This window comes from Aulostomus chinensis, chromosome 4 (assembly GCF_037954235.1).
Source record: "Aulostomus chinensis isolate RoL2024-O1b breed Wild chromosome 4, RoL_Achi_v1.0, whole genome shotgun sequence".
Taxonomy (NCBI): Eukaryota; Metazoa; Chordata; class Actinopteri; order Syngnathiformes; family Aulostomidae; genus Aulostomus; species Aulostomus chinensis.
This window is the reverse complement of record NC_141323.1, coordinates 7,475,001-7,487,854: the sequence shown is the minus strand read 5'-3', so window position 1 is coordinate 7,487,854 and position 12,854 is coordinate 7,475,001. Positions and strand designations below refer to the sequence as shown.

At 48.5% G+C, this 12,854-nt stretch overlaps 1 protein-coding gene across 2 annotated transcripts; it reads left to right on the top strand.

Moving 5' to 3' along the window:
* Nucleotides 1–28: 28 nt before the first annotated feature.
* Nucleotides 29–8,087, top strand: sult4a1 (sulfotransferase family 4A, member 1). Of its 2 annotated transcripts, XM_086201384.1 has the most exons (8): nt 29–422; nt 2,913–3,043; nt 3,535–3,615; nt 4,098–4,224; nt 4,356–4,450; nt 5,060–5,198; nt 5,901–5,965; nt 6,315–8,087. In XM_086201384.1, exons 1-7 carry the CDS (start codon nt 134–136, stop codon nt 5,930–5,932), a joined length of 894 nt encoding a protein of 297 aa, XP_086057510.1. In that variant the 5' UTR covers nt 29–133; the 3' UTR covers nt 5,933–5,965; nt 6,315–8,087. The 2 variants fall into 2 exon arrangements, with proteins under 2 accessions (XP_086057510.1, XP_086057509.1); XM_086201383.1 differs by lacking the exon at nt 5,901–5,965 and having other exon boundaries at nt 34–422.
* Nucleotides 8,088–12,854: the final 4,767 nt, after the last annotated feature.

Sequence of the window (12,854 nt, the reverse complement as noted above, 5' to 3'; positions counted from 1 at the left end):
CCTCGGCCAGGGCTACTGTGGCGTGACGTCATCACTGTTTCTGTGCTGACTGAGCGCGGTTGGATCGCTCTGCCTGCGTGCTCGCCTCCTCGAGGCCGGAGAGCGGTCCTGATGCTGGGAGCCGTGCGCGCGCATGACATCACTTCTCTCCCGCCCGCCCGCCGCGTGCAGCAGCATCCACCGCAAGGCTCAGCACCCGCAGCGCCGTCCCGTCCCCGTCACTGTCCTCCTCTCCGCAGCGGGTGGTTCCGTGATGGCCGAGAGCGAGGCGGACACGCCGAGCACGCCGGTGGAGTTCGAGAGCAAATACTTCGAGTTCGACGGCGTCCGGCTGCCGCCCTTCTGCAGGGGGAAGATGGAGGAGATCGCCGACTTCTCCCTCCGCGGCAGCGACATCTGGATCGTCACCTACCCAAAGTCAGGTAAAGACGTCATCAGATGATGAATGACCTCGCTGTCCGCAGTCTTTGTCCGCCCAAGCTGCTGCCGGGGTTTCCACTTACCTGGCGCGGTCCGGGTGACGTCACAGTTATCTAACAGCAGGCCTGCGGAGCTCTGAGCCGCACGTGCCAGGTGCCAACACAGCGAGGAACGCGACCCAGATTGGGGGTGGTGACGTGCGCCACTGCTGCAGCCCAGCCGCCACGCACCCCTGCCGCCACGCACCCCTGCCGCCACGCACCCCTGCATGTGCTGCCGCAGCAGACACACGTCTGTTAGTCATGTGACCTGTCCGCTGGCGCTGCGTCTCAGCACGTCAGTAGGGCAGGAGTCAAGATTTATGGGTCATTATATGCTGATTGTTATTGTTTCACCTTGCGAGAGAGAGTGTGTGTGTGTGTGTGTGTGTGTGTGAGAGAGAGAGAGAGAGAGTGAGAGAGGCCCCATCACAGGGGTGTTTCACTGTCCTCTGGAGAAACATTTTGTGAGATTCAGTCACAAAACTTTTCATGTGAGCTCAAGATGGAGGCTTCATTCTGAACATGGGTGTGGTCCCGGGCCCTGGAACTCCTGCAGACCCACATTTGTTGCAGGTCTCAGAACCACATCTCTTTTTAGTTGAGATGGCACTTAAAGCTGAGCTGGACGGTGTTGTTTGAGCCATCAGGGGCGAGTTGAGGTTCTCACCTTTAATGTTCCGAGTCTCAAACCAGAACCAACGTGCACAAGAACCCTTAGAAGAGATCCTAGTTCATATGTCTCTCCTGATGTTTACATTCACATATTTCCCTATGATACTTTAACTCACAGTATGTGGTTTTATGTATATGTCTACTCTCTCTTGAAGATAAAGACTTAGCTCATCTTTGTGTATAGAAAAGTGTTTTGATGAAGATGTCACTAAAGTTCAGTTTAAGCTGAGGGTTCAGTTTGTGAGTGATGTCACTGAACTGGGGACCAAAGTTACGTTCAGCTGCTGAACCCTGATCATGTTAGCCAAGGTTTGACTTCACAAAGACATCAGATGTGGAACCAGAGCCTCACACCCCTCAGTGCTGTGCTGGATCTATAAATGGTCTAGATCGTTAGAGGATCTTGATCTATAAATGGTCTAGATCGTTAGAGGATCTTGATCTAAAAATGGTCTAGATCTTTAGAGGATCTGGATCTATAAATGGTCTAGACCTTGAGAGGTTCTGGATCTATTAATGGTCTAGATCTTTAGAGGATCTGGATCTATAAATGGTCTAGACCTTGAGAGGTTCTGGATCTATTAATGGTCTAGATCTTTAGAGGATCTGGATCTATAAATGGTCTAGACCTTGAGAGGTTCTGGATCTATTAATGGTCTAGATCTTTAGAGGATCTGGATCTATAAATGGTCTACATCTTTAGATGATCTGGATCTATAAATGGTCTAGATCTTTAGAGGCTCTGGATCTATAAATGATCTACATCTTTAGAGGATCCTGATCTAGATCTTTAGAGGATCTGGATCTATAAATGGTCTAGATCTTTTGAGGATCTGGATCTATAAATGATCTACATCTTTAGAGGATCTTGATCTACATCTTTAGAGGATCTGGATCTATAAATGGTCTAGATCTTTTGAGGATCTGGATCTATAAATGATCTACATCTTTAGAGGATCTTGATCTACATCTTTAGAGGATCTGGATCTATAAATGTTCTAGATCTTTAGAGGCTCTGGATCTATAAATGATCTAGATCTTTAGAGGATCTGGATCTATAAATGGTCTAGATCTTTAGAGGCTCTGGATCTATAAATGATCTACAGCTTAGAGGATCTTGATCTACATCTTTAGAGGATCTGGATCAATAAATGGTCTAGATCTTTAGAGGCTCTGGATCTATAAATGATCTACATCTTTAGAGGATCTGGATCTATAAATGATCTACATCTTTGGAGGATCTGGATCTATAAATGATCTACAGCTTCGAGGATCTTAATCTACATCTTTACAGGATCTGGATCTATAAATGATCTACAGTTTAGAGGATCTTGATCTACATCTTTAGAGGATCTGGATCTATAAATGGTCTAGATCTTTAGAGGCTCTGGATCTATAAATGGTCTAGATCTTTAGAGGATCTGGATCTATAAATGGTCTAGATCTTTAGAGGCTCTGGATCTATAAATGGTCTAGATCTTTAGAGGATCTGGATCTATAAATGATCTACATCTTTAGAGGCTCTGGATCTATAAATGATCTACAGCTTAGAGGATCTTGATCTACATCTTTAGAGGCTCTGGATCTATAAATGATCTACAGCTTAGAGGATCTTGATCTACATCTTTAGAGGATCTGGATCTATAAATGGTCTAGAAAATTCATGGTGATATCTCTTAGCCAAGTCAGCGGTTGTGTTTCAGTTCAAGTGCATCACAGCGACTTGCGCTGTGTTCTCTGACTTGGTTCTACCTCTCTGAGTGTTCTGTGTCCTGGCAGGCACCAGTCTCCTCCAGGAGCTTGTGTATCTGGTGAGTCAAGGAGCAGACCCAGACGAGATCGGCCTCATGAACATTGATGAACAGCTGCCCGTCTTAGAGTACCCACAACCAGGCCTGGACATCATACAGGTAACACCACTGGAAAGAGGTTAGCATCCCTCCTGGACTCCTGCTTCTACTCTCACTTCCTCCCTGTAATTGCAGGATTGTAGATGATGGAGGACGATCAGTGGCCCTCAGTTCATTTGGCCCCTGGGGGCAAGGAAACACTCAGCCTCCAAAGGGTTTTGTTGACCTTTTGCCAATGAGCTGATATCTCATTAGCTTTAGAGACACTGGCCCACATGTGCCTGAACATGCTAACACACGAGTGTGCTTGGTATTCACGCTCATATTTAATATTTTATAGCAACATAAAGGGTTATTTGTCATGATTAAAAAATGCAATTACTGTAACAGATAAGTTTCTCTGAGAAAATTCCTTGAAGAAATCTATCACATTTTCCAGTAAATGGCAATGTAGATTATTGTCATGTGGCTTTTTCAGATGCTAAAATAATCTGGCAGTAGGATTTATGAGTGAGTGACCAGATTAAAGTCAAGCCTTTGTGTTTCCACAGGAGTTAACGTCTCCTCGTCTGATCAAGAGCCATCTTCCATACCGCTTCCTACCCACAGCCATGCACAACGGAGAAGCCAAGGTCAGCCCCGTCACTCACCCACCGCGCTGATTCTAGTTCTGGCTGACTGATGAAATCCAGATTTCCAGCTGCTAATTGTGTGTTGATGAACGGTAACAGTAGGGGTGCCACCAGCAGACACCTGCACGTCTGGCTGGATGAAGACGACCCGGATCAGACCAGGCAACGGCCTGGAGAGTTTAATTGAGAGAGAGTTTATCTGGACAGTGTAGCTGCTGTTAACGTCAGTCTCCGTTAGCTTCAAGCTAAATATATGTGACTGGTTCTTCCTGCATACTGGAGTCACTAAGAGGTGATGCAGGAGGGAAGAACATCTTAGAGTTCTACCAGTACATCTCACCAACAATCCTGCCATCGGCAGATCCAGTTAGTCACTTGTATTCTGCAGTCAAGCATCAGAATATATCAGCATCCAAAGTTTAATGGGTTGTGCATCCCCATCACGACCTGGTCGCTGTCGGTTCACTGTGGTTGTCCTGCAGGTGATCTACATGGCTCGCAACCCCAAGGACCTGGTGGTGTCCTACTACCAGTTCCACCGCTCTCTCAGGACCATGAGCTACCGGGGAACATTCCAGGAGTTCTGCCGCCGCTTCATGAATGATAAATGTAAATATGGAGGTTACTGAAGGACCAACATTTGAAGTTCCATCTGGTTCAGTTCTTTGAATCCCTCTTGTTCTGTTTGCTGACCAGTGTTAGTTCTTACAGCCCTGTTCCTATCTCCTTCTCTGTTCTAGTGGGATATGGATCCTGGTTTGAACATGTTCAGGAATTCTGGGAACATCGCATGGACTCAAATATTCTCTTCTTGAAATATGAAGACATGTACAAGGTAACACCTGTGCTCCCTTGACCTGTTACCTTTCTATTGCTCCTGCTCCCAACCCAGGAGTGTTTCTGCTGTCAGTTAGATAAGACAAGTAGGTCTCCAGGTGTGTGTGTGTGTGTGTGTGTGTGTTGGTTGAATAGAAGTTGGTTGAATTTTCATTCGTACACATTATGCTCCAACACCTGAGACATGACCAGGCCACCTCACCTGTGGCAGGACGCCATCTTAGTTGGGCCAGAAGTGACTATACACTTAGACTCGTACACATCATCCGGGAACTGTAAGATCTGGGGTAGTGGTCTCACACACATGTATACGCACACTCACACACAAACAAACACACACACTCACTCACACAGGCTTTTGTAAACAGGCTTGTGTCAATAATCCAGGGCTGTAGACTGATAACATCGATGTTACCTCGTTCCAGGAGGACGTATGCCCCCTTTAGAACCCATAGAACTGTACACCTTGTTCTCACCACTGATATGTCGGTCAGGTTCTCTCACCTTCATGCTAAACAGATTGTGTGAGTTCAGAACTGATAGTTCTCTGGGCAGCACTGGGTGCAGGGAGGCTGTTTCCTCCGTTCCACTCTGCTCTCCTCTCCAGGATCTGGGCACGTTGGTGGAGCAGCTCGCCCGCTTCCTGGGGGTTTCTTGTGACAAGGCTCAGCGTGAAGGCATGGTGGAGAGCTGCAACCAGCTCATCGAACAGTGCAGCAACTCAGAGGCGCTGTCCGTCTGCAGGGGTGAGTAGAGGAGGAGAGGAAAAACAGGGCTCAGTCCAGCCACTCGCTCCGTTGGCTCCAGTAGTACTGGGACAGTGACACCCGGACGTCACACCCCCAAGCAGCAGAGCTCTCCCACCCACCATATCTAAAGCAGTCTTTATCCCATTGAATGACTCGTCTTCAACCATGAGACCTAAGTCTGGTTCAACATGGCCGCCGTGTGAATGTGGTCTATTGGTGGATCAGACCCATAACTTGAAGCCTGATAACAGGTGTTTCAGGGTGAAGGGGAGTCAGGAATGTGCAAAGCAGGGCCTCATCTGTCAGGGGGAACAAAGGCCTTCCTCAGTCTGTGCATGTGGACATGACATCACTGGTGGTTAGGGCTGTAAAAGGCTGGAGACTACGGCACCAGCAGCACTGACACGAAGGAGCCGTCAGAGTCCAGTTCAGTCCCAGATAGCTGAGACCGCACCAGTGAGTCAGGGCATGGTTCCTCACATGGCTGTAGCACCCTTGTGTGGCCACATAGTGCAACTGCACCACAGCTCTGATTCAGTGTTCTAAGTTTCCTTAAGAAGTCTTTTACTTTAGTCATGATTATTTCCTGATTTTGTGTACTTTCTTATTTTTAATTCACCATCAATGTCTTGGTTGTGATGTTCATTTATGGTTTTTGTCATCAGTTTTCTTGTTTCCATCTGATTTTGTTTCTTTTAGCGCATGGAAGTCTGGTGTGTGGTCTGCTATAGTCAGTCTGATCTGTTTCTCTCACGCCACAGCAGGTGAGTCATCCCTGCACCAGGCGGCATTCATCCACAATATCAGATAAGATGAAGATTAAAAAGTTTAAATAAACCCTTTAGAATCAGAACGCCAGCGGTGGCAGCGGTGAGTGAATGTCCCTCTCAGAGCGTCTAATTACCAGTTGTGGTCTGAATGCTCAGCAGGTTTGGTTTTTGTCTTTTTCTAACATCTGTGTTTCGTCTTCGGTGTGTAAGAGTCAGTGGTGGAACCTGGGGGGACATGCCAAGCCCATGTTTCCTGCCCAGTTCTATGACCTGTCCAGTATGAAGCAGACGTCCTCTGCGATAAAAGGTAACTGCTCTTTCCCTGTGACCCTGGTCCCTGCAGGTCGTGTGGGTCTGTGGAAGGACGTCTTCACAGTGTCTATGAACGACAAGTTCGATGCCATGTACAGACAGAAGATGGGCAAGTCTGACCTGACCTTTGACTTCTGCCTGTGAGGAAGGCCTGACCCCACCCACTCTCACCAATCTACTTGAGTACAGTCGACAAGTGCACGCCTCCTGCCAAACCCCATGCTCCTATCCAATCTGTTGAATGGTGCAATGAAAGCAGGATTATCCTGCAAGACTTTTCCCAGAATGCAATCTGTCTCAAGGCCAAAGTCATGGACAGCCCCACCTTGTGGACTGCTCCAAATTAATCAAGATTTGTTGACAGTTAACTGATACTTAAAGGACCAGTGTGTAGCATCTAGCGCGAACCCCCTCCCCCCAGCACGTAGAACACTTTACAGTTGCCTGCACATTCAATCCTGCATACATTTGACAAAATGTGGATTCTTGTATACAAAATGGTGACCCAGTGCTACCAAACCAAAATGATTCGAAGGATTCCAACGAGGACAGTCACCTCCAATCCTTCTCATTTAGTCAATGAAATAACTGTCCTGAGATCTCCAGAGACAAACATGGCTGGAGCAGAATGCTCGCTCCCAGCTGGTCTCCATCATGGTGGACGCTGGAGAAGAGGAGCCGCTCTCTGTCCAAAGAGCTCATTCTTGAAGTTTCAGCTGATTCCACATTCAACCAAGTCTGTTTCCATGCTGGTTTCGGTCCTGAATTCTACACACTGGACCTTTATAACCAACCTTCCTCAGCCTCGGCATCCACAGTACATGTGAGTACTGACCAAGGTCTGACTGATACTTTGAAGCTGAAGTATGAGTCAGTATTTGGGCTAATATTGACAATACTGTGATATGGCCTCATTCAAACTGGGATTCAGGCTACGTGTAGATATTTGTTACTGAAACAGACTGAAAAGCTCCCATCGACAGGCCCACGTGTCCGGCCAGTCCCAGTTTTTGGTTCTTTCTCTCAGCCTCAGGTGAAGTTGCTCTGTCCAGTACTGGTAAAACACTAAAGGCCTGCCTATACTAGACAAGAACCAGTAAACCAGTAGGACGTGCTGACCCGCATCTTCAGGCGAACTGGGAGGCAGGATGTTGTTTGGAGATGAGCAGCATGAAGGTTTGGGACAGTTTCCTCGAATTCTTGCTTGGTTTTGCACATTAACACAGAAATAGGAAAGAAGCTGATGTGGAAGTGAAAAAGCAAGATGTGTTTAGTTTCTCTTCCCCTTCATGAGGTCATAACACGGGCAGAAATCTGTTGCTCACGGCCGACCCGGTTCCCCCTCAGACAATTGTGGGGAGGAGTGTATAACGATGCCTGCCTGGCTGTGCTGTGCACAGAGAGGCAGGTGCTCCCCCACAAAAGGAGCCTATTTTTGACACATAAATCACCAGACATCACATATTCCACTAAAACACAGTTCTTTAATGGAGACCAAAAAGCGTCTCAGATCAGCTCTGTAAACAACAGTACCTCCAAAGAAACGACTGCAAACTCAGCAGTGATCTCGAAGTAAACAAAACTTAAATTCAATGATATTTTTACCTTGAAGGCACAGGAGGCAATCATTCTGACATGTCTCTGTGAACGAAGGAAGAGAGTAACGATCGTGGCGTCAGAACCTCCACAGAGGAGGTAGAATCCATCAGCCAACCAGAGTCACATCTCCCCTCCCAGAGGAGGACTGGTCCTGGTTCCTCTTCAGTTCTGTGTGGTGGTCAACTGGACAGGTTCCGGTTCTCCTCTCATCAACAGGGTTCTTCAGGTCTTGTCTCCAGTGGGGAGCTGCAGGCCTTTATTACTCTGTGGAAATGCAACCTTCTACAGGGTCATTAGGTCACGTGAGACTCCTCGACCCACCTGGTATCTGTGGGGCTCATTAGGGGTCCAGGTGTGGATGGGCGTTGAGTTCCCAGTTGAGTTGAGTTGCTCAGGACAGTGTTGCAGGTGGAGGACAGGAAGCGATGAGGCCTCCTCCTCTGCACAGGGACCTTGATGACTTCTCTCTGTCTCCTCTGGTCCAGATCTGGACCTGCTGTCCTCAGAGGAACATCCCCTCTCCACCAGATGTAGTGGAACCGCAGAATCTACCACGACACAAACGGAAGGCCCAGCCGAGGTGAGCCAGCAGCTCAGCTCCAGACTTTGCCTTCCCCCTACACCACGAGGAGAACAGGAACTTCTGAGGAAAGCAGGTCCAGATTTGGACCAGAGGAGACAGAGAGAAGTCATCAAGGTCCCTGTGCAGAGGAGGAGGCCTCATCGCTTCCTGTCCTCCACCTGCAACACTGTCCTGAGCAACTCAACTCAACTGGGAACTCAACGCCCATCCACACCTGGACCCCTAATGAGCCCCACAGATACCAGGTGGGTCGAGGAGTCTCACGTGACCTAATGACCCTGTAGAAGGTTGCATTTCCACAGAGTAATAAAGGCCTGCAGCTCCCCACTGGAGACAAGACCTGAAGAACCCTGTTGATGAGAGGAGAACCGGAACCTGTCCAGTTGACCACCACACAGAACTGAAGAGTGGTGTACAGAGGGTTGACAACTATCTGTTGATGTCATAAAAATATGTTTTAAAAGCATCAAATTGTATTTTGCCACGTGCACAGCAGCGTGCAGTCCCATGTGATGCTGCAGTTATGCTCGCTTAGTCTTGCCTTCTGTGGAAGTGACCTCAGCGTCCTCGTGCTGAAGCGAAGGTCACTGAACATTCTGATCCAGATAACTGTGACAGTTACTTCAGGGAAGTAGATGACGATCGAATTGACCAGCCCATGAAATCCAAAGGGAGAAAATGAAGCAGCTCTAAAGCTTCATTCAGATGAGACCTTGTGGTGTCAGAGTTGATGAGCGTGAGCCCTGCCACACAAACCACATTCACGTTTGAAGTCCTGCAAATAAAACACTCCTGTTGTCAGAACCAGGGACCAGAACAGACCTTCGTGGCAAGCGTATTTTCAGGGGAAGAACACTCACATAAGCTTTTAAGAAAATTACATTCATGTCCTTGTTCTTGCACAAACCACACCCACGTGTTCTCCCTCCCGTGTGCTCAGGACGTGTCCAGGTGACACCTCCATGCAGGAACCTGCCTGCTCAAACATCAAAGTTCCCCTTCACGACTGTCTCAAGGGGGGTGAGAAGACTCACACATAGATGCTGGATGTGTGGTATTACTGCAATGCCAAAGAGAGCGACAAGGCCGCACCTCCTCTTCTGCTTGAGTGTGTGTCTTAAGTACATCACATCAGCAGCTTTGCTCCATGCTACCATGAGACAGCCGTCCTCAGAAACCCGTCAGTGTTCAGCTGTGTGATTCGTGAGTGTAGTGCAGTGGAGCTTTGCAATGTCACATCCTGTACAATAAAGTGGCAGTGTGGAATCCCTGTTCTATGTCTGTCAGCTCTCTCAGCTAACCGGCTAACACTGCTAACCGTGATCCAAGGAGCCTCCTCCACCTACAACCCTCCACAGTTCAACAGGGACACTGACTCAAGAGTTACGTCCCCCAACTGCATCCTGATAGACAGCCTCACACCAGAAGCAGCAGACAGGTTTCACTTCCATCACACACTCAGCAAACATGAGGGTTAAATCCCCGTCAACAGCCCAGTGACAGTTAAAGCAAAACCACTTTACTCTCAAATGAGCATCATGAGCTCACAAAGATGTTTTCCCTCCAGGATGCAGAAAGAGCCAGCCACGTAGTCACCTGTGTGAACTTGAGGAGCAAAATGCACCTTTAGGTTGAAGTATCTAGAATATTGCAATATTTAACAGCAGTACCCAGACACTCTGGCCCAGAAGCAGTCTTTATACAAGGGATTGTCGACAGTGACCAGTGTCTCAGCACATCTGACTAGCTTCATGCTGTAGCTACACATAGCATTAGCACCCTGAGCCCCAGAGCCATACAGGTGGATCCTCCTCACGAATGAACCTGGGGTGGTACATTGGCACCTCCCTATTCCGAGCTCTAGTAGGTAGACTTCTCCAGGACACTTCTTCATCCTGTCCTTAGAGAGTGAGTGGGATGTAGATGGTGCAGAAGAAGAAGAGGTGAGTCCCAGGTGAGAGCAGTGCTGCCGCCATGTTGAGCTGTCAATGGGAGGAAATGGAGAATGTAGCACATCTCTGGTGTTTTAGGTCAGAACTTACGTGAAACTCCTACGCAGTGAGGAAACACTCCCTGCAGCCGTGTTACTGGGGCCCTCCATGAGCAGGTAGCATACAGGAAATGACATGATGGCCCCACGTTCAGCCGCTGCCAGCACGCAGTCCGGCAGCCATGTTCTAGACTGAGGAACTGAGCGATGCACTGGTCTCGTACATGGACACTTGTGAGGAACACATCTTGTGGAATATGAGAACAAAGAGGGATGTACCTCTTCAGTTGCCCTCTCCTTCACTTCCTCCTGACGAACTTCTGCTGATGACCTGTGACATCACTGGTGAACAAAGACTGCAGTCTAACCACGGAGCCCCCCCCCCCCCCCCGTTTATGGTAGTCACACGCCGTTCCTCCCTCACTCAGCATGCTAATGGAGTGTAAAGGGTGATGTCAGAGGGAAGAGTCAGCTGATTTAACTTCTGGTGAGCTGCTGGCGAGGCAGTGATCCTGTGTTCTGGGGACAGCAGAGCTCATTCACAGGTAGCAGCTAGCAGTGTGGCTAACAGTGTAGCCTGAGCTCGCCAGACACAACATAGCAGGACTGTGTGGTCACCCAGCTGACAGCGAGCTCCCACCATCATGTTTGTCTGTTACTAGAATAACTTCACATGGGCTAAGATCAAGTAAGCAGTCTAAAGCACAGCAAGATGGAGGCGCGGCTCCAAGGATCAGTTCTGGCTGAGACCTCCTGGACCAATAAGCTGCTGGCGCTCAGCTGCAAGTCTTCAGAATAGAAAAGATGTGATGCCCCGCGCTGAGTCAGGCTTCTGTGATGAGGACACACGAGCAGCATTTTCAGCATGGACGCACACGGGCGTAAAAATGGCACGCACTTGTTTCTAGATGCTGCGCAGAACCACATCAGAAGTACATTTGTCACTAAACTCCCCATGTTAGAGTTTTCTGCCCCACATGAACAGAGGTGGAAGGAAACCAGGTGGATTGTTGGTCACGAGTGTTGGTTCACTCTCACCAGGGGAAACATCAGGTTCACAATGCAGGAGAGGAGGAGAAGAAGGGAGGAGAGGAGAGGAAAATAATCCCAGTAACCAGCATTTCCCTGTTGTATGACAGCAGCACCAGTCTCTAGAATCAGTCTACCTGAACCATCTCCTCCCCCACTGGTCTCCACTGGTCCCGAGTGGTCCTCACTGGTCTCCAGTCCAGCAGAACATCTCCTGCTCTCTACCAGACACTCGTGAATGTCTTTATCAACAGCTCACTCTCGTCACACCACCCGTCTTCTGGCCCTCGATTCTTTTAATGCTTCTTTCTTCCTTCTGTCACTTTGTTTACAGCTCCAGCGCTCCTGTGTCTGGGTTTTGATACATCACGTAGGCATCATTGTATTTTACATGCTTGGCTTGCTGATTTATTAATAAAGCTGTGTCTTCAAGCGCCGATCTGATGGTTGTCTCCTTTCAGCCCTCCAGTCCTGGTGCCTGCCACCACACGAGCAGGGCGTTTGTGTTTGGCCTCCACGACATTTTCACTACAATGCTAATACTATTACTACCACGATGACCACCACCACCAGCACTACTACTACTATTACTACTGTGAATCCTTGAAACAATAGAATCAATACACAATCAATACGAATTTTATGGCGAGTGTGTGTGTGTGTGTGTGTGTGTGTGTGTGTGAGAGAGGCCCAGCACATGAAGGATCTCTGTAAATGAACCCAGTGTACCATTGATCATCATCAGCTAAATCTGCCATCAAGTGGATCAGAGCACGTTTGGATACTGAAGAGTGATCTGGTTGATCAAACTGGATCCTGCAGGGGAAGTCGGGTCTCCAGGAACACGTTGATGTCCACATCTAAGCTCCTCGATTGTTTGTTTTTGAGTCAAAATTTGGAGCTGTGATGCCGCTGTTGCTACTGTCAACTGTTGAGGTCATGAGGAGCAGAGCCAGCAGGGGGCAGCGGTGGCACCAACCCCCCCCCCCCCCCCCGCTCCTGCCAGACCAGTTTTGACAGCAGACCGAAGAATGTTGAGAAGTTCCACAGGTGCCGAGGATCTGGCGAGCACACGTGTGCTCACGTCTGTCTGTCAGGTGAGGAGCAACCAACCATCTCATCACGTTCCTGAAGGACTAAAATAAAGGTCTCACGGTAGCTGGAGTTCTTTGACTGGGAAGCGGCTGCTGCGACCATTCTAGATTTTAGGAAGTACAATGAGGCTGCCTGTAAACCACAGCACCGACAGGACACGTGGAACCTGCGTGTGAACGATCACGACGTAATAAATGGCCTTCCTCAATCTGTGTTGGTGACATGTTCCATGTTCAATGTAGTTTCAGTTCAGACACAGAAAAAGCTTCGGTCTA